Genomic DNA, 24,860 nt, shown 5'->3' on the forward strand with positions numbered 1-24,860 from the left:
GCGCTTAAAAACAATTGATAGGCTGGCTAAAATATTTTTTATTTAATATTTAAAATAAAAGTCCCATCAGTTAACAATTTTAAAAATAAATTAATATTTTGAATATTGCTACTTGAAATCAAATAATTTCCATTTGTGAATAAGTAACAAAAGCAGCTGCTTTAACATTTCACTTAAATAAAATTTTGATAAAATCTAAAACAAAATAAATATGGCAAGTAGGTCTAAATAAATAAAGTTTTGGGATGTCTCGTTGACATACTTTACAACACAATGGATATTTACTGTCTACTTAAATATCCAAACACACGCCAAACTATGGATGTAAGTGGCCCTGTTGTCAATGAGTTGTTTTCCTCAGACATTATGACCAGAGAGATTGAAATATGTTGGACAGATTTTCCTGGTCAAAAACCGGCTATTACCGGATAACAAAAACTCTGCGCTGCCAATTAAAATATCCGCCCTCTGGTGCTCTGAAACAACATGCACCTTCACTAAACATCATCATTTAGAGGATACTGCTTGAAATCCTCTATTCCTCTGTATGGCACAACGCCGCCACTTTCCTCTACCGTGCAACTGAAATGTCACATTATGGTCGCTTAGCCAATTAGATAATAGGCGAGTCATAAAATATTTCATACAAAATTGTCAGTTATTTGTCAACACACAAAAAGTAATTAAGCACAAATGGCTTTAGTTAATAATTTAAAAAAAAATCTCTCAAATAGCCCCGATCAAATTATTATTATTTTTTTTTTTCTTACAAAAAGAAAAACAAAACAAAACAAAAAAACATCATGCATTAAAGCTCTCCTAAATAAGATGACGTCTTTGATCAAAAACACAAGTACATCTTGGGTCCTCTGAGGGAGCGATCGGGCTCAATTTAACGCGATAGCGTGTCCTGTTCCTCTAAAGCCAATAAAAACTGTTTTTACTTTACCCAATTTAAAGCACCATGCGTAACGGGGACACTCACTCTCTTACACCCCCCCCCCTTCAGCTACCACAAATACAATCTAATACCGTGGGAAACAGTCTTATATTGTACTGTATTACATAATGCAGTCATTATCAAGGGGTTTGAAGTGATTTTTTACATACTTCCTTGAATTATTACATCCTCACCATAAAAAGTTGTAACCCCTGCAATACATTAACTTTGCATTGTGTAAAAGGTCGTTACAAAATGTGGCAAAACTTATTACGTATAGCATTCAACCGGTTTCTTCCAAACCCCCACTGAATATTGTGTTACCTAGGTTCCTTGCCATCTTCCCTTCCTTTCGGAGGAGTGACTGATCGTAGGGGTTCGGACTGGGGGTATGGCTCAGACCCCCACATCATGCGTGGCTCTGAGGGAAGACTGTGATCGCGAATGGGTCTGGTCAGATGGTCAAAGGAGTCAGAGCTGGAACTGGAGTTGTCCCCTGGCTCCCTGCGTACAATTTGCTTGGAAGTCATCCTCCCTGCGTTGGAGAAAACACAGTTATTGCCAGTTGGGGCTGGGTGGGAAGAATTTAAAGATCAAAAATATAACGTTTGCTGATATATTTAATTTCTCATGTTAAACTAATTAAAAGAAGGTTAACCATATTGAACTATAGATTAACAGAGTGTAGAAGTAGGCAGAGTAATTTCGCACAGCAAGAAAAAAATAAAGATGTTACAATACTGTACAAGTCAGGATTCTTTCAAAGCAATTGCTGATGATCAACAATCACACAGCAGACACTAGCAGACATTTAGAAGTCATTGAATTACACTTGTATAAGTGTAAATGATTTAATCTATGTTCATCATATCAAAACAGTATATAGTATATACTGTATACTGTACATTCTTACATGTACAGGTTAATCTCCCTCTCAAGTTTAATACTCCTCGATCTTAAGCCCATATTTTTTTTCTTTACCCTGGTGCATGTTGGGGGGCATGTCCATTGGAGGTCGCCCAGACAGCATGCGGGGGTCCATGTAGGACTGCATCATCAGCCAACGGGGATCAAATCCTATCGAGGCCAGATGCTGATGGTGCGGTCCCATGGGCTGATACATGGAGCGGTGCTGCTGCTGGGAGCCTGGCACGCCCGCTCCACCACCCGATGGAGAGACGGAGCCTCCGCTCTGCTGCTGCTGCCACTGCTGCTGCTTCATCTGCTCCTGATATAGCGAGAAAATAGAGGATTACGGGAAGAACCAGAGACCGCTGCAACATTCCACCAAGAAGAACTGTTCAGAGCACAATCTCTCTGAACATTTAATTACTGAGAAACTTCCAGCCCTGTGTCCATGTCACTTTAACCTAATACCTACACATAAGCATACATAACACAAACTCAACATATTCCTATACTGTGTGTAATTATGGATGTATGATATTGTGTTTTATTGTTCAACTGACTATTTCATTTGTAGATATAAAGTACAAAACTATTTCCCCAAGGGAAATCAAACCTAGCATCACTGCCACTAAAAAATGGACATTACGTTACATCCAGGTTACAACTGTTTCTAACCTTTGGCAATGCAGAAGGAGGAACGAGGTGAGTTTCTATGGTAACCTGAATTCCAGTCAGCGCATACAAGTTTCAAGTGTGAGATTCCAGAAAAGAAGGTTCCCACCAGCTGTTCATTCAGTAGGCCTCACAACGTACCTGTTGCCTGAGAAAGCGAGGAGGCAGAGACTTTTGGAACTGCTTTGAGTAGCCTGATGTGAGGGTGGGACGCATGGCGGCTCCCGCCTCTCCCTCCAGCTCTGTAGGGGCTACGGAAGTTTCTTCATTATTGGGGGGATCCACGCGAGGTAGAGGCAGGTGGGCCTCCTCTCCTGAGGAAGGGGAAGGAAATAGCAGGCCTTTTTACTTCACCAAGCATGAGAATGTCTGTAGGCATCCATCTTGTTACATTTATGACAAATGTTTTTTTCTTTGTGAAATTATAAAAAAATACTAAGCAGCTTTACAGCTATCTTAACGAGTCAAATCTTTCATCACTAATATCCGACAGGCCTCACCTCTGCCGTCGTCCATGTTGAAACAGTCTCGTATCGGCATCTGTGCTCTGTCGACTTGGCTCTCCTCCACTAGGGTGTTGATGTCTGCCAAGGAGTCCTCAGCCACACTCTGAGGCTCCGGGGGCGGGGGCGAGGTTCTCTGGATCGGGGGGGTGGGCTGGCGGGGCTCAAAGTGAAGCTCCTCTTCCACGGCAGTCTCACACCTCTCCTCGTCTCTCTCCACCTGTTCCACTGGAGGAGCTGGGACGATGGAGAGCTGCAGGATCGGTACTGAAGTCACGGGAGGCGTCACAGGAACGGGGGAGGGTAGTGGCAGGGTTTCCTCGCGGATGGTCGACGCTGGCGCCTCCTCGTTGTTGTTGGCTATCTCCACGGGGGCAGGTTTGTTTTCCACAGTGGGGCGGTGCTTCTCGTTGAGTCGTTTCAGTTTTTCTGCACAGGCGGCGAGACGCTGCTCCTCCATCCGTCTCTCCTCCTCCTCGCGCCTGCGTCTGGCGCGCTCCACAGCTTCCGAGAGCTCTGACTGCTTCTTACGTTTCTGCCGCCAGGCCTCAGAGTCCTCCTCGCCAGTAGGCGGTGGTGCGGACGCCGGTTTGGCACCGCGAGGGGCTCCACCGCCCAAGCGACCACCAGCGGGTGCCTGGAGAGTTCATATAGAAAGAAAAGGGTTGATCATGCTCCTATGAATGTATCCTGTTAATGCCTTTTTATTTATTTATTTTCATTCATTATCAAGCTTTATTCAATTATTCCAAAAGTGACTGTGTAGCTAAGCATGTATCGAAGCCTCACCTGGAAGTCCTGTGGAGGTGTACTTTTACTGTACTGCCCCATACCGCCAGGAGATGGCGCTCTGGGGTCAACACCATCCTTCCAGCCATCATGACCGTCGGCTGGCCGAGACCTCATCCTCTCCACTTTACCCATCCACTCCCTGAAACAGAAAAAAAAGCACCAAAATAAGATTTGTTGATAAAGGGCACTCTGTCTCACAACCCATTTAACGCCAAATCCCTCCCCATCAGGGATGGCGACACACACCTGGTAGACTTCACTAAAACGGCCCATGAAATTGCGTTCATAGCACCGCAAACTTCCATGATTTGACCCATTTGCAAATTAAACTAAAGTCAGGTGGGATTTTGTGAAGAGAGGACCTTTGATTTGAACAAATATGCTGTTGACTACTTTGGATTTGATGGTAGAAGATTGTCTTCTCTCAGACATTCCAATTTATTGAACAGTTTTGGTTGTGTTTAATAGATATTCTCCCATACTTTAAATATCTTAGGTTGTATTCCACTTTGGCTGAGGTCATACAGATCCACCATCTTTCCAAAATACAACTTTGCCTCTTGCAGGTTGTGCTCCACACAAGGCGTGACATAGCCAGGTCTACGAAGCAGACACAGCCTGTCCGTTCAATAAATTGAAAACAAAATATGTTGACAAATATTATTTTAATAATCAATGTCACTGATTACATATATCAGTTGTTGCAGGTCTAATGTTGAGTCTGCTGTGCAGCATGTCTTACCTGCATTGAACACAATATCCAACTTAATTTTGTCCTGCAGCTTAAATTCCTGTGACGCATACTGTCTACCATACCTACAAGAGAAGGCAACATGGCAGAAAGCAACACTCACCAGTTGTCTCCTTTGTCCTTAGCAGCTTGGTTCTCTTCGTCATCGCTGAAGTTGAGTTTCTCAGTGTAGTCCACTTCCATTTGAGCTCCTTGATATCAAGGGGAAGGGGGGGCAGTTATTCCAGTACTAGAATTGCTTCAATTAAAGGTTATTCTCCACGGAATAGGGATGCACCATGTATGGTATTTTTCATTCTTATCCATCCATCCGATAGATGGATGATTAACACTTGCAATGTTGTCAACAAAAATTTGAAGAACATTTGGGACCAAAAGCGGGAAGAGCATCAGTCTTTTGGTGGCATTTTGAATATCAAACAAGTGGATTCTCTCGTGCAAGTGCTGCAAAACCAGTGGCTCCAAGCAGGAGGAACACAACTAACCTGTACCATCACTTAAGGAGCTGTATGATGACTCTTGAGAACACACAAATTCTCCACTAATTCCATATATGCATTTTCCCCCCCCACAACGTGCAGCTCTACTATGCAATACAACAAACTGCAATTTAGATAAAAGCACTATTTTCTAGCGTAAATCAACGGCAACTGACCAGCCCAACCCTCGTCTGTGTCCGTGTCCAGATTGTCCAGCTCCTTGAGTTCAGTGGCGCTGACGATGGAGGGTCTGTCTGGATCCTGGAGCCAGGGCTGACCAGGGCCCTGCTGAGGACGGCCAGGACGAGGGGCTCTGAACAAACAACGAGGGGAAATCAGGTTAAGGGGGGAGGAACCAATTCTCACGGCCGGATCCGATGCTGTAGTCATGGTCGAAGCAAAAGCTCAGATACCTAAAACGGATAAGGACCTAACACCATCGCTTAGCAAATAAATATATTCAAGTATTGTAGGGCGGTACCCGAATCAGAATTTTGTCAGTTCAATGGGAATATTTGACTATTCGTGGGGGTGGGGGCACGATATAGGCAGTCGCCTAGGGTGCCATCGGGAGAGGGATTGATTGAAGCGCATTTTGCGAACCTGTCTGCCTCTCCGACGGTACAGACGAGACACGCGCCAGGGATGGGGTGCCTGCAATAGGTGTGCCAAAACAGTGGGATTGTATTTTAGATGTTCGTTATTTTAGGTCTCCTTATGGGACAAAACAAGTGCATATGGAAACCATGTGTAATGGGGACACTTTCTCGGTGAATCCCTCCCCGATCACCCCCTCTGCATGCTTTAATGCACAGAAAATATTCTTGATGAGTCTGAGTTGTGCCCCGTTCCACTGCGCCCCAGCCCCACACTGTTTTGAGTTGTTTTATTTGAAGGAACAGGCTTGGCTCTCCGTGTTGCTCTCCCCCATTGGGGCGCACGGAGAGCTGTGTTTGCGTCCTTGTCCGGACGTGGACGATTCACACATAAAAATATAGTTTTGATTCCCCTTATTTATAATTCGGAAACCCTATTGTTTTTCCCCTGCTTAATTAGGGTTCAAATCCCGAAGGGGTAGAAGCCTATTGTTTTCTTGTGGCTTTATTTTTCTTTGTAGTCTTATGCCGCATCTCAAATTGCCCTAAAACTGGAACAAGCTAGAAACATGAAACTTGGCCCAATAACAGGAAATGATGTGCTAATGCTTACCAAGAAACATGAGCCAAATCGGACGGATGGTGGCACTGTAATTAAGGCCCAAAAGTGCAATTTTGGAAAGCCATGCCCCTTAGACCTTGCCTAACTGACTTGAAATTTGACACAAGTCGAGATAAATGTGCTCTACAAAAACGCCTTTTGGACCATGTAAGTCCACTATGGTGGATTTTTTGCTAATTTGCCTGAAGTGTAAACAGTAATGTGAATAGACTTCTTTGGATTTTGACTTTATCAACACCAAATATGGTATACAGCATTGCCGGACAGACATTTCTATTATAAATGAGCAAGATCGGTCGAAAAACTTGGCCGCCATCAACCAAAAAGAGGCTAAGCAGAAAATTGTCTATAACTCATTAATTAAGGGGGCGCAACAAATGCCACAAACATGTAAACCCTTGGTTGACTGAAAACCCAGTGGACTGAATTTTACCAAATTTAGTGCACATGCTCTGGGGGCAGGTATTAACCAAAATCTGAAGTGGGCATACGCAACGTGCTCTTAGTTAATGGCGGCCATGTTTTTCGACAATCTTGCTTATTTATAATACAAATGTGTATCTCAGTCCAGTTATGGTGTATACCGAATTTGGAGTTGATTAAAAAAAAAAAAAAAGTCTCGTCACATTACTGTTTTTAACATTATGCAAATTAGCGAATAATCCATCATGGCGGACTTTCACGGTCCAAGAGGCTTTTTGGATTTTGACTATATCAACATCAAATTTGGTATACATTATTGCAGAATAGAGATGATTATATTATAAATGAGCGAGATCGATCGAAAAACAGGGCTGTAAATCAAAACATCATCCCACAGGGTGGGTTTAGCAGGAAATAGGCCATAACTATCATTGTCTAAGAGCAATCTTGATTAAACTCAGAGGAGACATCCCACACACACACACCACCCCCTCTTTCGGGTGAAATTTCAGGATGAACCTAAAATGCACTATAACCTTTACAGGTGAACTTAATTTGACCTTCTCTAAACTTTTGAATGCACATGTCCAACTGTTCAATGTTTCAGTACTTTTTGCACAACTTGCTGTTCTCTAACAAGGAGCTGAACGGCAAAAAAAACAGGTGTTTGATCCATGAATGGACCGATACATTTCCTGGTTCAATTAGAATTGGTATTTAAACAGTCCTCTTCATCATGCTGTTCACATTTTCACATCATGAGACCAAGACGACACCTAACAATTGATCAACAGTACCTCAACATTGCGAGGCTTCAAAGAGGATGTTCTCACAGGGAAGTGGATACTGAGCTTAGAGTGTCACAGAGCGTCATCAGCAGGTTGCAACAGAGATACAGAGAGACTGGAAGAGTCACAGAAAGGCATAGAAGTGGACGTCCTTTGGCCACATCCCACACTGATGAGCGCTTCATTGTGAACAGTGCCCTGAGGAACCGGATGATGAATGCCACTCAACTTCAGGCACATTTAAGGGCGGTGAGAAGCATCCAAGTGTCACGTCAGACCATTCAAAACCGTTAACATCAGCGTGGTCTGCCTGCTAGACAACCTGCAAGGGTACCTGACCACACCACCAGGCACAGGCATCATCGTCTTGCACGGGCCAGGGAGCATTTACGCTGGACGAGGGACCAGTGGCCTCAGTGCTGTTCTCTGATGAAAGTCGATTCACGTTGAGCAGAAATGATGGCTGCCAACGATGTTGGAGACGTCAAGGAGAGCGCTATGCATCAGCCACTGTTGTCACCAGACGAGCCTTTGGTGGTGGTGGTGTTACAGTGTGGGCAGGTGTGTCTAGTCAATACAGAACTGCCCTACACTTTGTGAATGGTACAGTGACAAGCCCGTACTACCTGAATAACATCAATCCAGTCATTGTGCCCCTGCATGAACAACACAGGCCTCATTTCATCTTCATGGACGACAATGCTCCAGCTCATCGAGGTGGCATCATTAGGGAACGGCTGCTGGAGACTGGGGCACCTCAAATGGAGCGGCCTGCACCTTCTCCAGACCTGAATCCCATAGAAAACCTATGGGATCAGCTGAGTGCCCGTGTAGAGGCTCGTTACTCTGTACCCCAGAACCTCAATGACCTGAGGGCCGCCCTTCAAGAAGAGTGGGGTGCCAGGCCTCAGCAGACAATAAGTCGACTTGTGAACAGCATGAGACGTCGTTGTCAAGCTGTAATTGATGCTCAAGGCAAAATGACAAGTTATTGAGACATTGACATTTTTTGTTGTGGTATACCCACCACTGTTGTTGGCTTTTGTTTCAATAAATTGTTTGAGATGAGGAAATCACCATTGCATGCTTCTACTTAAATGCCCTACTTTCATGATATAATATCACTGTAGCGTGAACTTTTTACATTTTCCATAAATTTCACCCGAAAGCCAAATATCCCTAACCTTTTGTGGAGTAGTGTGTGTGTACACACACACACACACACACACACACACAAAACTGAAAAGTGTGGTGTGCAAAAGTATTCGGCCCCCTTTACTCTGATAGCCCTAAATAAAATCCAGTGCAACAAATTGCCTCCAGAAGTCACCTAACAAGTAAATAGAGTCCACCTGTGTGTAATGTAATCTCAGTATGAATACAGCTGTTCTGTGAAGGCCTCAGAGGTTTGTTAGAGAACATTAGTGAACAAACAGCATCATGAAGCCCAAGGAACACACCAGACCGGTCAGGGATAAAGTTGTGGAGTGGGGAAGTTTAAAGCAGGGTAAGGTTATAAAAAAAATATCCCAAGCTTTGAACATCTCATGGAGCACTGTTCAATCTATCATCCGAAAATGGAAAGAGAATGGTACAACTGCAAACCTACCAAGACATGGCTGTCCACCTAAAATGACAGGCCGGGCAAGGAGAGCATTGATCAGAGAAGCAGCCAAGATGCCCATGTTAACTCCAGAGATCCACAGCTCAGGTGGGAGAATCTGTCCACAGGACAACTATTAGTTGTGCACTCCACAAATTGGGCCTTTATGGAAGAGTGGCAAGGAGAAAGCCATTGTTGAAACAAAGCCATAAGAAGTCTGTTTGCAGTTTGCCATGTGGGGGACACAGCAAACATGTGGAGGAAGGTGCTCTGGTCGTAAATCACCATCCGCACTGTGAAACATGGTGGTGGCAGCATCATGCTGTGGGGATGCTTTTCTCCAGCAGGGACAGGGAAGGTGGTCAGAGTTGATGGGAAGATGGTTGGAGCCAAATACAGGGCAATCTTGGAAGAAAACCTGTTAGTCTGCAAAAGACTTGAGACTGGTGCGGAGGTTCTTCTTCCAGCAGGACAACGACCCTAAACACACAGCCAGAGCTACAATGGAATGGTTTAGATCAAAGCATATTCATGTGTTAGAATGGTCCAGTCCAAGTCCAGACCTTAATCCAATTGAGAATCTCTGGCAAGACTTGAAAATTGCTGTTCAGACACTCTCCATAGAATCTGACTGAGCTTGAGCTTGTTTGCAAAAAAAAAATGGACAAAAATTTCAGTCTCTAGGTGTGCAAAGCTGGTAGAGACATACCCCAAAAGACTTGCAGCTGTAATTGCAGCGAAAGGTGGTTCTACAAAGTATTGTACTCCACACTTTTCTATTTGTAAAAAAATTTGAAAACCATGTATCATTTTCCTTCCACTACACAATTATGCGCCACTTTGTGTTGGTCGATCACATAAAATCCCAATAAAAATACATTGACGTTTGTGGTTGTAAAGTGACAAAAATGTGGAAAAGTTCGAGTACAAATACTTTTGCAAGCGCGCGCGCGCACACGCACACGCACACACACACACACACACACACACACACACACACACACACACACACACACACACACACACACACACACACACACACACACACCTCCCCTGTCACGGTTTGTGGGAAGCACTGCGCAAGTCTGGACGCCAGAAACGAGAACCTACTTGGGGCTCGCCTCCCTGCCTCACCAGGTAAATGAAAAAAACATTAAGAGTAGTGGTATTTCACCGGCGGCTGAGCACAACATCATTATTGACCGGCCCCACCTGAGCAACAATGCAGTATGGACCGAGCCACTTTTACGCGGGGACGGTAGCTCAGGAGGTAGAGCTGGTCGTCTAGTAATCTAATGGTTGCTGGTTCGATCCCAGGCTCTTCCTGCTATCATGCTGTAGTGTCCTCGAGCAAGACACTTAACCCCTCATTGCTCCTGATGGCTGCGTCCATCGGTGTTTGAATAATTGTAAGTCGCTTTGGATAAAAGCGTCTGCTAAATGACTAAATGTAATGTAATGTAATGTTTACTGTAAATGATTCTTCTGCTTGAGATAATGGATGGGACTGGAGGCATACACTGTCTCTTTCTTGATATTGCTGATCTTGGCGAGTCTTGTCGTAATTTGTTTTTTGTCGGCTTCTTGTGAGGTTACACTAGGCGAATGCTGTGACGTCCTTTGGTGAGGGTTTTGGAGGTGGATGGTCGGTGTAGCCTCCCTTGGATGAAGCAGGTCTGCAGGTCTTCCGAGGGCCTTCAGTTCGGCAGGGGTGACTCCAGTGGATTGGCGGACGACTGAATTGAGGGCAAAACGGAACTCTGATAAGTGTTTATCGCAGTTCTCTAAGTTCATTGTTTTTAAGGTTCAATTTATTCTCTCTGTCATGTCGGTTTGTAGGCGGTAGGCTCAGGTCATTTTCTGCTTCAGGCTTGGCTGAATTCCCATTGCTGGGGGGCAGTGATCGGTGATATACGATTTTATTGGGGGGTGTGCACACGGTGGGGTTCGTGCGCAAATAGAACGTTATGTGGCAAATGTGGTCTCCCCGTTCCAGAAGTGCATGACTTATTATTTACAAGTATTTAAACAAAAACATCCAGTTTTTACTAAATTAAGTCCATGGCAACGGAAAGCAACGGGGAGACAAGCGTCCAGACAGTGGGGACGCACGGGTTTCTTTGGAACAGTACAGAGTAAGGACTTTGACAGCCTCTTAACTCCGTTGTTTATAAAACAATCTGTTTCATACATGTAGGAAACAAAGGAAAATAAATAGATATAAAATAAAAAGACAGGCACGGGAGCCTGTGCGCACTACTGTCTGGAGGAGAAAAACGCCACTCAAATTCTCTGAATTCTTCTCTTGAATCTGAGCTTTACGTTTTTCATTTTCCATAAAAGTAAGAAACTATGGAAACAAAATAATCGAAATGTTTCTCTTTGAGATGATATATCACAAGACATAAATATTGAGTGGCGGGTACGTTCCGGGGGTGGGGGGTTTAACCACCTGCCCCATTGACCACACGATGCCCTACTTATCAGGCGTGCTTTTTTTTTTTTTTTTAAATTAATGGGTGTCGAGATAGCTAAATGTCTATTCATGAGGAATTCCTCATGAACCTTGCGCACCTGCGATGTGTGCACAACGGCAGAACCAGAGAACCGGAGCTGGGGTCTCAGTACGGGACTAGAGGGGGAAGTGAGACCCGATCATCCGAACAGCTCTGAGCGGAGAGGGATATGTCCTCCAGTCTATCAATCGTGATCATTGAGTCGACCGCCGATGACGGAGTTGATCTCCAATAGACGATTTAATCGTAAATCCGCCCAAGCCTACTTCAGGCTCCATTTTTCACAGGTGGCTTTGAAGATGGAGGGGATGAAATGGCTTCTCTGGTCCGACAACAGATAAATGGGTACCCCCGATCTGGTGAGGATTTCCCGGGTCAAAGGAGCCCATCAGGTTAACTCCAAGCATCTCCCAAGGTTGGTTTACCACAGTATGCTGTAATATCCCTGCATCCTTGCGGCTTTCAGGCTTGACACACTTGACAGTTCTATACAAACGTCTTGAAATAGAGGCTCATTCAAGGCCAATATACTAGAGCTTGTAATCTCTTGTAGGTCTTTTATCTGCCAAAATGACCAGCCAAGGGGTCCGCGTGGATCATCTGTAGCAGTGCTGGTTGGAAACCACCTACCTCATGAGGTAATCGTAGCACTCTACAGACTTTGTTCTCCAAAATGGCGTATTTTGTGGAGTCTGTTATGGTGACTTCTCCCTTGTCCATCACAGCCTGGTACAAGCGCTGGCAGTCTCTGTCATCCTGGGCAGATCCTTTCCTCTCTCCCCTTTGACTGACAGCAGGGTGGCGCAGGTAGATGTTAAGTCGCTGGTAGTGCTGGTGGAACGGTGAGGGGCTCTGTATATGGTTTTATATTTTCCTTTCCTGCATTCGACGACGAAAGTAAATTCTTGTAGCCGGAGGGCCCGCCGAAAGACCCATGGCAGCACTGAATGGTCTGTGACTATGGTGAAGAACCTTCTGTCCAGGTAATATCTTCACTTCCCCAAGGCCCGATCACACCTGAAGATTCCTTTTCAGTGGCTGAATAATTGCGCTCGGCTTTGTTTAGGCTCCTGCTGCCATATGCCAGAACTTCTTCTGTTCCAAGCCCCGTTTTCTAGACAGGCACGGCTCCAAGGCCTACGTCACTAGTATTTGTGTAAACCACAAAAGGGAGGTTAAAGTTTGGATGCCCTAGGATGGGAGGAGAGACCAGACACGTATTTAGGGTTTCAAAAGCTGACTGGCACTCAGGTGTCCGCTTGAATGTGGCTCCCTTGCATTGAGGGCATTAAAGGGTTCTGCCAGCTGAGAGAAGTTCGGGACGAATTGATGGTACCAGCCGGCCATGCCAAGGAAGTGCTGGATGGCCTTAAGGTTCATTGACACGGAGAATGAATCTACTGCCTCAGCCTTGGCTGGATCCACCGGAATACCTGCAGCAGATACAATGTGCCCCAGGAACTGGAGGGAGGTTTGGAAAAATTGCCCTTTTTCATGTTGACTGTCAGCCTTGCTTCTCTGGAGGTCCCTAAGGTGCTTACATCCACATGATGTAAAAGAAAACATGATGCATCAGACCAGGCCACCTTCTTCCATTGCTCCATGGTTCAGTTCTGACACTCACGTGCCCATTGTAGGCACTTTCAGGGCTGGACTGGCTACGCAGCCCCATACACAGCAAACTGTGATACACCGTGTTCTGACACCTTTCTATCATTGCAGCCATTACCAACCAGTAATACCTTTTTCAGCAATTTATGCTACAGTAGCTCTTCTGTGGGAGCGGCCCAGACGGGTTAGCCTTCACTCCCCACGTGCATCAGTGAGCCTTGGGCGCCCATGACCCTTTTGCCAGTTGTCCTTCCTTGGACCACTTTTAGTAGGTACTAACCATTGCATACCGGGAACACCCCACAAGACCTGCTGTTTTGGAGATGGTCTGACCCAGTCGTCTAGTCATCACAATTTGGCCCTTGTCAAAGTCGCTCAGATCCTTACGCTAGCCCATTTTTTCCTGCTTCCTAGCCCTAACACAAAAACTTCAAGAACTAACGGTTCACTTACTGCCTAATATATCCCACACCTTGACAGGTACCACTCAAACAAGAGGAGCAATGTTATTCACTTCACCTGTCAGTGGTTTTAATGTTGTGGCTGATCAGTGTATATACAGCGCAACATAACACAAATGACATATTGCGCAATTCGACCCCCTCCCGAGTCACTTCCTCAGTCTAAATAGTCGGTCACTGTTTTCCAAGTTCTCGTTTGAACCAGTCTTTCAAAAGTAATTTACGACTAGCTGAAGTGACTTTGCTCGGCTTTAGGAAGCCCGAAACCTGCTTGTTGCTGTTCGCGGCTTTAATTTTGGCCGATTGAGCTACTTCTTTCTGTTGAGTGCAAAAAGGTATGAACCTGTGAATTGCCACTTGCGGCCATAATTCTAATTCCATTCACATTTTTAACCGTGAAAACGCAACAATAAATATCAAGAACATTTTTCCCCGATATGGAATCCTCTCGAATGATTTCTGTATTGCGGGTAACAGAACATAACACTGTGCAAGTTGACGTTTTCATATACAGGTACTCCTCCCTTAACGACGAGTTCCGTTCCTACAACCAGGTCGTTAAGTGAATTGCTCGATAAGCGAGGACCCGCGTAATTTCACGGTAAGGGGGCCTTGCGAATGCAAGTGTAGTGAATACTGACTGCGAGACAGACTGAGAACAGTGATGTGCGCTGAGATGCTTGACACTGAGACCCCGCGCACATATGCAGCATACAATACAGACTGGTCGGAGAGCTGCTTGTAAGTCCGAACAGTCGTTAAACAGGTAGGACGTTAAGTGAGGAGTACCTGCAATAACAATATGAAAAGTTGTGGCTCTTCAAAAGGAGCCCATGGTTTTGTGGTTCATAGCTCAAGCTGAAACATTTTCATGTTTTGAGGGTTGTGAACTCACTTGGCTCCATCTTGGGGAACAGGGTATCTGAAGTTCCCTTGTCCTGGGGCAAAAGGCATTCTGGGATATGCATTGAACATCTAAAATATGGAAAGCAAAAAAAACAAGGCAACCATGAGGCCATAAAAAACAACTGTCACAGAATATTGTTGCAGTCACATCTTATGTGGATTACGGTTTGAACGACCTGTTTGTTTGAAACAACTTAGGTGTAGAGCTGTCACAATTCCATAACCACCCCAGTGCAATTATTTGTGCTGATAGCAATAATTCCTAATGTTGATAGATTCTATAAACCCGTTTCCATTCAAATTTAAACTGAATTTTATACCAATATTATAAATGTTGCAATGAATAGAATGCAAAATTTAATCAGTTGAGGAAAACTGTCTACTGGACCTGACTAGCTTGCTGAGGTAATGCAGACCTGTGGAAAATATTTTGAGTACCACAATAGTGTAACAGGGAGGCTCTGTGGTGTTTGAGTTAGTGTAGCTAAATTACTACATCAGTTACACAAACACACTCATCTCATTAGGATATACCCTTTGAAATGCATCATCTTGTAAAGTTACTTTATCTCATTAGGATATACCCTTTGAAATGCATCATCTTGTAAAGTTACCTTATCTCATTAGGATATACCCTTTGAAATGCATCATCTTGTAAAGTTACCAAACATGTTTACCAACTAGAGATGCATCACGACGTTACATTGGCATCAGGTTTGAGTATTTTATGAGTAAAGTACTTGAGCACTGTATCAGGCATCTAAATTTGACTGGCACAGAATCGAATATATCACCAGCCCATCGATCAGTGCATCTCACGTTTCATATGTAAACATTACGGTCACAATTTTGTGCTTGATTATTACTCCCCCACTTCCCATTTTACCTCAGCAATGAAGCATTAGAATTTGGTGGATAATAAAGTACCACTGCACTCAGTGAACTGCGTATCAGTGGATGTTGAGTGAATGAGAGAAGGAGGGGTTACAGAACAAGGTCGTAGCCTCTGGTCCAATCCGAGGGATGTCGTTTAAACACAGAATAAATGTATTGTTTTGTATTGATTGATTTCCGTTATAACTACAATATTATATATATATATTTTTTCCATAGTTTTAGCTGACACTTCGTACCTGTGTATTTTTACCAAGAACTGCGTGGTTGGTACACAAAATGTGTGCAGGTTGTTGGCAGGTATGCATAATGCTTCATATATAAAATGTAACCCTACATGTATAAACCCTTAGCCTAACTCGTATGTTGGCCTGTTTATGATTGGATTTCATACTCACATAAGGGGGCATCATGCTTCTGAACGGAGGCTGGAACTGTGGGGGAACCCCGGAGGGCAGCTGTTGCCCCCCGTTGAGTTTGGGCTGGGGTGGACCAGAGGTGGGAAGCCTCTCCTGGCCCTCCTTCTTCTGCCCTTCGGGGGGCAGTGTTCGGCCCGACTCTGCTTCCCCAGGGGGCGTTGAGGTGTCGAGGCTTGTGCTCCCCCCCTCCTCCGCTGGCCTGCTGTCCATGTCAGAGGGGCTGGGGGCAGTGTTCAGATTCCTGCCCCCTCCCTCACGCCAGCTGCCAACATCTGAAAAGAACACAAGGAACAGCCACATTGATTTTGTTTGACCTTACCTTATGTCCGAGGAGAGAAAGGACTGTCTCCGAACAGCAGGGAGAATTGTTAGGCTGCGTCCACAGCCTCCCATCCCCCCCCCCCCATCTTCCGCCCATCGTTTCCACCACTTGCACTGAAAGCTGTAAATCTACTGGCAATGTTTCCTACTGGCGTCATGTGGGAAAAGGAGTGTCAATGTTCCATAAAAGTTGTTCCGTAAATTTCCTCACTCTCCACCTATAATCATTTATGCGAATTATGGCGGTACGGCTGTCAATGGAAGTTTGTGGGAATGGAAGCATCAGATATTCTTAAAATAGGGTGGAGCCAAGTCAAAATAAAGCACAAATAGTGGGTTTTTACGAATATTTATTTTGTATAAATATTCAAAAATGTTACTTTGTGGGGGGAAAATAAATAAATAAAAACATTTGGGGAAAATGGCGAGTCCAATCTGAACCGTGGCACTCAGCTGCAAAGACGAGAAACAGAAACACGTCCAGTCCCTACTGAGACAGGGCTTTATATTCTTTCATTTTATCATTTTTCTTCTTAAAAATGCAACTCAGACCCTAGATGTGTCTTTTAGAGTTAGGTGTGCGGGGACATTGGTCACACGCTCTTCACTTGCCCGCCATCCAGGAGGGGTGGGGAGACAGGGAATGAAGCGCTGGTATAAAAACGAAACAGACTATTGCCTAGCCCACGTGATATTAAACACTTCTCGCGCGAGCATTACGTACTGTATCTTTAACAGTCATCCATGTGGGAACAGACTCCATACGGAACTTCTCTGTAAAGGAGGCCAATGTGGGAATGATTACCTACTGCCTTTGCCGGATATCTTTTATCCAGCAATGTTACGGATTCCATCTGGTAAAGGGGTTTTTACAAACTGTTACATGGAAAGTAGAAAGGTGCTTGGAATATGGCCAGAAAACAAATGTACAAATTAACAGCTTTTGTAGCTGAGTGGCGCGCTTCCAAACATGGCAGAACTATTTCAGAAAAGCCTTTTGATTGAGCCATCAAATTAAAAAAATGTATTGGCACTTTGCAGTTGTATGCATGTTGCCATTTGTATCTTTATAAATGATAAAGAAATGGCATTGCATTTATAACCCCAATATCTAAAAAATAAATAATTGTGACCAGCCAATACACACAGTTTGTGTGTGTGTGTGTGGGTGTGTGTGTGTGTGTGTGTGTGTGTGTGTGTGTGTGTACCGATCTTGTCAGAATTAATGTTATTGTGTTAGCGGCTTTTGGCCAGTAGTTTAGAATTCAGGCTGGCAAAAAAATTAATAAAAACAAGCCAGACATTCTGGCTGACAAAAGCACTCTGATTACATATACTAGGACTAAAGATGTTAAAATATTTACATGTTATTGTTTGTGAAATTGTATGAGAAAGTGAGTGAACTGAGAGTCTGTGTGATGCTTTGTGTGCCCTACTGCTTCATCATAGTACTATAATAACTAAGTACTATCATATTTGCCAAAATTGTATTAGTTATTAGAAGCTTTTCTGTTCAACGACACCATCCACCATTGCTATGTTGTGTGTGTGTTTTGAGGTAAGTACTCTGAGGTCTGAGGCTGGGGCCCGGTCCATAAGGCTCCTCCTCCTGGCCGTCGCCTTTCTCTCCCTCACCAGCCGCCTGCAAGCTGGGGAACTCCTGCTGGAAGTGGCTGCTCACCCGAGGGGCTCCTGTATCACAATAGAAACTATGAATGCACCTCCAGAAAACGCACATTGGAGCAGTTATGACTGTAATTACTGTATTTACGCCCCCCTTCGTTGTAGGAAGTTAAACACTGATTCTTCTGTGTAAAACCTCGGGAGTTAGGTTTATGTAGGTCTCTTCATTTTTTAATGATTTGGTAAGCATTTTGTTTCTCGATGCCTCAAAGAAAAGAGCACTCTTGCGCATACTATATATAAAATAAATAAATAAAATATTTATATATATGCATATTATGTTCTCCATGCCGTTGGTATTAGTGGTGTAACAAACGTAATTGATCTGTACGGATCGCCCCCCACAGTTCAGTGAACCACGGATTAATTGCAAAGTGTAAACATCATAGCGAAACAGTTTTACTGCTGCTGTTACCTTTTAAAGTAAAAAATCCCTAAACTCTCAATACAGAGTTGCAGTGAAAAGGAAATAGACAAGACAGATGCATGCTGTGTGTTGTTCTGAAGCGCAATGATTGGTTCATAGGGATGCCACGATTCCGTGAATCGATCGAAATGAGAGTTTGATTTCAGACCCTGAAATCACAATCAGGTTTGCGATACTTCCCGTAATTTTGCGGGTAATATTGTCCGACATGAATATAAACTCTGATGTATAGTATCTGAAAATAAACAGTGTACTGTGTCGCTATGGCGGAGCTTTGGGGGGCGATGGCAACGACCAAAGCCTGAGCCGCAGCTCAGCTGGAGCCCAGCTTGTGAGTTATAATAATTTAAAGAGAAAGTGTTCTCCGATTCAATAAAACATGATATTTTTCAATATGTTCACTTTATGGGCAGAACAGAGACTGGCAGCTTGTGAGACATGTTGGTACGCTCCCAATAACAGTAGTTAACATTATGGATGTGATTTGGATTATGATATCAAAGATAAGATAATGATGTTAATCGGACCATGATGTTGTGATATGATGGATAGGATTATGGAAAAAGTCTCCCAAGCATTTTTTTTTAATTATGATATCGTATGAATTATTTGTTTATATTTATTCCACAACAAAAAAATAACAATTATAATGATTTAATTTGACTTGCCTCAAACTTACTTATTGAGAACCGAGTGATTTCTTTACAAATCAAGACTTGTTAGGGTTAGTGCTGAAAAAATATCTGTTTAAATCAAATGGTGTATTGAGAGATACAGACTGCTCTACAACAATGACTTTACCTCGCTAAATTCTGAACTGATTTTCATGAAAATTAGTTTGTTATAAATGTGAGAAACGGAGCTGGTTACTGGAATTAAATTCAGTCCAAGTTTAAAGGAGAAGGTATCATGTGTGCCTCATACTGCACTTTAATTTAACAATTAAGTATTTCATATTTTATATATTTTAAGATTTTATTGAAACATTGGACTTATTGAATGTTGTTTTCATTTAAGACCATAGGAAAAAGTTGCCTACTTTAAGTGTTTTACAGAATAAATGGAAAGGAAAGTTAGATTTGTCTCCCTTTAATTAATTTTTTGCTAATCTGAAAAATGATCCGATCTGTGACTCAAAACCGTGATACGATGTGAACTGTGAGTTTTGTGATCCGTTGCCCCGCTAGATTCAATGCTAAACGGGATGTTACCTGTCGGATTAAAAAAAAAAACGTAATTAGTGTCCTTCAGCGACTCATCATTCCGCCTAAGCTGAGTGTTTATACTGTAAAGAAAACCACCAACAGCCATTGTTCAAGTTTGTTTATTTAGAACCCCATCAGTTGCCACCTTGGCAAAAACTACTCTTCACACGTGTCCTGAATATTACATTTCACTCTTTTATGAAGAGCTGTGTGGAGCATGCACAGAGAATTTGAGAGGCAATGTTTTTCTATGGCAACAGTGTCCTCTGGAACAACATTTAGCGCTGTTGTTTATAATCCCAGGGCCCTCTTAGAAGTGGCTGCCAAGTTGACAACCATGCATCAGTTTTTGGTTGCCAAGCTTGACAAAATAATTGCAAAATTGTAAATTTTATTATTGAGCGATAATGATTCTAGAGAATTATACCATTATAATTACATCCTCATATTATCCATAATATAATAAATATATAGGATCATAGCTCATATCTGGTTGCCTATGTTCTGAATGGTGCTCTGTAAATACAATATATAATTATCTCTGGTCTACCTCCATCCCCATTACATAGTTGGAATGAAACCTGGCAGCTTCTACTCACCGTCTAGCTGCGTTGGTGGCTTGCTGTTGGCCCAGGAGCGTCCACCCCCTGTAGTGACCTCCTGTGTCGGGGGAGCTACAGGTTTGACCGGAGGTGGGGGAGTATCCGACTGCCTGTAGTACAGACAACACAGTTGAGATAAAAAGATGAAAGAAACAGACTTTTGCGTTGGGCAGAATCTCACGATTTGATTTCAACACAAAGCGTAAAAATTCAATATTGACGGCTCATGATGCGAAGACAGACAGAAAGATGATAGGGATGTCACGATTCGACTTTCGATCAAGGTCACGATTCGATTAAATTTTCGATTTAAGCTTTGTAAAGAAAACTTGTTTCTCAATGACTAACTTTTATTTGAATATTAAAAATTATAAATAACGAAAATATAACAATATAATATATATTATATAATATAACAATAAGTTACTTATAACACTACTTTTAAGTTACTCACCAAAATATGTGCAGAAAGACAGATGCTATTTTTACCAGAGGAGAACACTGGTAGTAAAAGGCTAATTACTACCTGCAGCTCTGATCAGAGCGATCTTTTCTCCAAACAAAGCAAATAAAAACTCTAGATGTATTTAATTTACTCAGGTTCCTGCAGCTGCTCTGCTGCGGAGACAGATCGCTCCTGAAAAAAATTCAGCTCATGTTCTCACGATTCGGTGGCAAATGCCCCACGGCCCGACACGGCCCGCAACCTGGTGATTGGAACCTCTGCACTGGAGGACATTCCTTTGCTGATGTTGAGGTTAATTTCACACTGTGATCACCACATCTGTGGATATCACAGTGTGAGTACGCAACATGGGTGGGTACGCCCCCTACGGTTCAATATGCACACGTAAACGCGGTATTATGATATCACTGTAGAAGTCCACTGGACACCTTGGCGCAGAGTACGGGTACGGCGCGTTGTGCCATAAGTGCTGCTTCCTATTGAATCCACTGTTGGAGCTACACCAGCCACGCGGAGCCGGGGAACATTTCTCTATTTTTTTTTTTTTATTTGAGCCTTATTAATAGAAACACAAAATAAAACTACATAGAAATGTTTTTGTACAGCGTCCAATCAATGTGTCCAGTGAGAAAATAACCCCCTGGAAAGGCCGTGTCCCTTTTTATTACGGACTTCTCTTCAGCTGCAGCTGAAGCAGCTATTTGTATGAACGAAGGGAACCGAGTCTTGCTGGGTGATGAGCTGTTTTATTTGTCAAGTATTAAAGTTTTATGTTGTGTTTGTTTAAGTTGCCTGCCGCTAGCAAATGTTTCCCCCTCCATGTAAGAGATAGGCAAGTTCAACTCGGGAGTACAGACTCCCGGGGACCAATACCATTACCACCGCTTGGTGGGAAATGCATTCTGGGATATTTGGCTGTCCCAAGTCCACACAAGTCACCAGCGATGCATCCTCGATAAAATGGGCGGAGCAAGTCCACATCCGGGCATGGACTGGACTTGATGAGTACTTTGAATTGGAACAGTACTTGGGCTGCGACTGATGACGTTTCACAAGTCCACAAGAACACAAGTACAGACAAGAACGCAGATTGAGGAAGGGCCATAGCCTATGCTCCTCTCTCGCCGGGATATGGCCTGGCTGAAAAGGAGCGCACCCATTGTCATGTCAGGTGCACAAAGCGAAAGCACACACTGCACTGGTCTGACTGAGGTTTTATCTCAATAAGTTATTTTACCATCATTATTTATGTGTGAAAAATACTATTTATACCTGTTCTACACAACAATTAACGATAGTACTGGTTTTAATTATGAAACGTTTTGATATTGAATTATCCACTTTCCTGCAGACCTCCCCTCCAATCAGATGAACTTATGCAAATTATAACAACCCACTGATTAACTTGAACCCCGTCAGACCCCCAGAGCGTTACACTAGTTATTTGTGGTAGACTACTATAAAAACATTTAACACGTTTTTACTTACTACTTTTAATATTCTTAAATATAAAGATACCAAAACCGTACCGTTAAGGTCACCCCAAAACCATGATACATGCCGAACTAGTGACCCACTGTAACGTTGCCTTCCTAGGAATTACTGGACAATTTGGTCGAAGGCACACTCTCCCTTGTAGACACAGTAAAATACTGGAGGAGAGGGAAACGTCTCCGCTGCGGTGTCTCCGCCAACGTCATACACCGTTAACAAGAATATTTCCCTCCAATGTGCGGTCACTGTGCAACAAACTGGATAAACTTATATTGAACGTTTTTTTTGTACAAATTCTATTCAAATTTAGTTCCTGCAGCCCTAGTGCCAGGTGGGTGGGTGCAGTGTGCGTTGAGGGATGAGGTGCAGCGGACCCCGCGGAGCTGACTGCAGCTCTTCAAATTCCGAACCGAACTTTATGAAATTCGAGGAACCAGGCGAGCTGCAGTCGACAACCCCCTGCGCACACTACATTTGTTTACCAGCGGCTCTTGACCACCACAATATGGCGACCATGTCGGACAATATTACCCACAAAAATACGAGGAGAATCGCGAACCTGATTATGATCGAATGCTCATTTCAAATCGGAACACCTCTAATAGATAATGTTATCGTATTCTTAACAGTACAAACAAACACTGCTTCAATGTGTCAAAAAAAGCGGAAACATTGAGTTGGTTGATGTGTTTGATATGATTTTTGGTTTCAGATTTTGGGGCTGTACAAATTTCAGCCTGGTATCTAACATGTTTGCAGGGGGTGATTGAGCTTGCTGACCTTTCGTCCCCTGCCTCGGTTCGAGATGCCCAGCCGCTGCCGTCCTTTGGGACGATGTTGACGTTGGGGTCGTTGCCCTTGTTCTCTGCCTTCAGGCTGGGCAGGCTGGCGGGAGGGGGCATCCGCCGGCTAACAGCAACTTTGCCCAAACTCTGGAGCCCATGTCTGGCAGCCACTGGAGAGAGGGGCAGCAAAGGAGTGGTTAAACGGTTAAGTGGTTAAAATGATTATGAGGTTAATACAGCAGGGCTCAACACAAACTTATAAAAGAGGCATCAACATCAGCTTTTGGTTGCCGAAACTTAAAACACATGAAATTCTTTGTAGTTTCTGTTTTATCTGATACTTTACAGAATTTGAATCTTCAGAGGGGAGGAAACACAAGTCAAGTCAGACAAGAGCTGTGAGAACACTAACTCCTCTGGTCACACTTGGCCTAATCACACTTAACCTGTGTCTATCTCACTACACAGACAATAAGAATCTCAACAGTCCTGTTTGTCACCTCACTGTTAACAACTAGTACATACCTGTTCAAAATGTAAGACAGTTTAACAAAATGTCAATGATTCATTACTGTGTTGAGACAATGGAAGATCTTGTTCTGCAGGGCTTTACGGCAGCTCACAATGGAAGATGAAATTGCCGGTTAAAGTCATACACCAGGGAAAGACACTCTTTGAGACTGTCGCAGAGCCCTGAAGGCCTGCCCCCGCTGGCTCGCCCGTTCGATGTTTATTTTCATGTGTCGAGTGTCCAAATTTCACCAAATTCAACCCTGCACACCCTTGGGTTCCCAGCATTACACCCACCAAATGTGAAGTACATTAGATTAACGGTTGTCGAGACAATCAAAGGAGATGATAAGCGAAGGAAAAACAGACTTCTTTAGAGTTAAGATGGTAATGGATAATTTGCATCTTTCCATTTAAAAGTAGCTCTCCACCAGATGAGCTCTGAGCCATGCTCATTATTAATGCTGTCTGTCTACAAAGAACTGGTTATGGTATTGTAATGGCTACATGTTGACAAATTTAACAAAATTAACTCGAAAAGACAAACTAAAGACATTTTCTGTATATTTTTTATCTTAGTTTTGTAAATACACAATCGTGTCAGTAAGTTTGTTTTCTGTTAATTTTGACTAAAATGTTTTTTTTCACATCTAGTTTTAAGTTTAGTTTTAGGTAACTATACAGGGATGCAAACATGTATGGTTAAAAAAGGTTAGTAAAACCAGGCTTTCAGTGTGTGTCACTCAATTAATGCAGCCTTTTCCACACAGCTGGCACAGGTAGCAACAACTCTGAAAAGCTCAAATAAACTAGTTAAATACTTCCTTTACTTATTGCCCATCAAAATTACACTGCAATTGTTTATTTGTCCATTATCTGGGCTATCCACAGGCGGACATTCTCCTAGAAAATATCCAACCCATGATTGATTTCTCATACACTGTATTTTTGTCACACTTTCATTTCTGATAGGGTTCTGCAACACTCTGGGGCTCCAAGTATGCAACAACAGCGAGGAACTAAGAACAGCTACATGCAATGAGGTTTTTTTTTGCTGGTAACAGGAGCTGGCGCCAACTACTAACTTTTAACCTGGCAGGATATTGTCATACTGGAGGCTGTCAGAGACTGACTGAAGTCTCTAGAGGAATTTACAGATATTATGTCAAGTGAGCGTGACGTGACCATATACAGTGGGGCAAAAAAGTATTTAGTCAGCCACCAATTGTGCAAGTTCTCCCACTTAAAAAGATGAGAAAGGCCTGTAATTTTCATCATAGGTACACTTCGACTATGAGAGACAGAATGGGGGGAAAGAATCCAGGAAATCACATTGTAGGATTTTTAATGAATTAATTTTGAAATTCCTCGGTAAAATAAGTATTTGGTCACCTACAAACAAGCAAGATTTCTGGCTTTCACAGACCTGTAACTTTGTCTTTAAGAGGCTCCTCTGTCCTCCACTCCTTACCTGTATTAATG

At 43.3% G+C, this 24,860-nt stretch overlaps 1 protein-coding gene across 1 annotated transcript in view; it reads right to left on the reverse strand.

Moving 5' to 3' along the window:
* The window catches only part of prrc2c (proline-rich coiled-coil 2C), a 67,012-nt gene that overhangs the window by 27,157 nt on the left and 14,995 nt on the right, over nt 1-24,860 (reverse strand). Inside the window, exons 3-14 of the mRNA XM_080016645.1 lie at nt 22,864-23,038; nt 20,121-20,233; nt 17,773-17,898; nt 15,865-16,157; nt 14,562-14,641; nt 5,223-5,359; nt 4,671-4,758; nt 3,814-3,955; nt 3,022-3,661; nt 2,663-2,835; nt 1,922-2,168; nt 1,265-1,511 (exon numbers count right to left, since the gene is read on the reverse strand). Coding sequence (XP_079872771.1) covers nt 1,265-1,511; nt 1,922-2,168; nt 2,663-2,835; nt 3,022-3,661; nt 3,814-3,955; nt 4,671-4,758; nt 5,223-5,359; nt 14,562-14,641; nt 15,865-16,157; nt 17,773-17,898; nt 20,121-20,233; nt 22,864-23,038 — 2,461 coding nt within the window. The remainder of the gene's footprint in view (nt 1-1,264; nt 1,512-1,921; nt 2,169-2,662; nt 2,836-3,021; nt 3,662-3,813; nt 3,956-4,670; nt 4,759-5,222; nt 5,360-14,561; nt 14,642-15,864; nt 16,158-17,772; nt 17,899-20,120; nt 20,234-22,863; nt 23,039-24,860) is intronic.

The sequence above is a fragment of the Zeus faber genome (genome assembly GCF_960531495.2).
Source record: "Zeus faber genome assembly, chromosome: 1".
In the NCBI taxonomy this organism is placed as follows: Eukaryota; Metazoa; Chordata; class Actinopteri; order Zeiformes; family Zeidae; genus Zeus; species Zeus faber.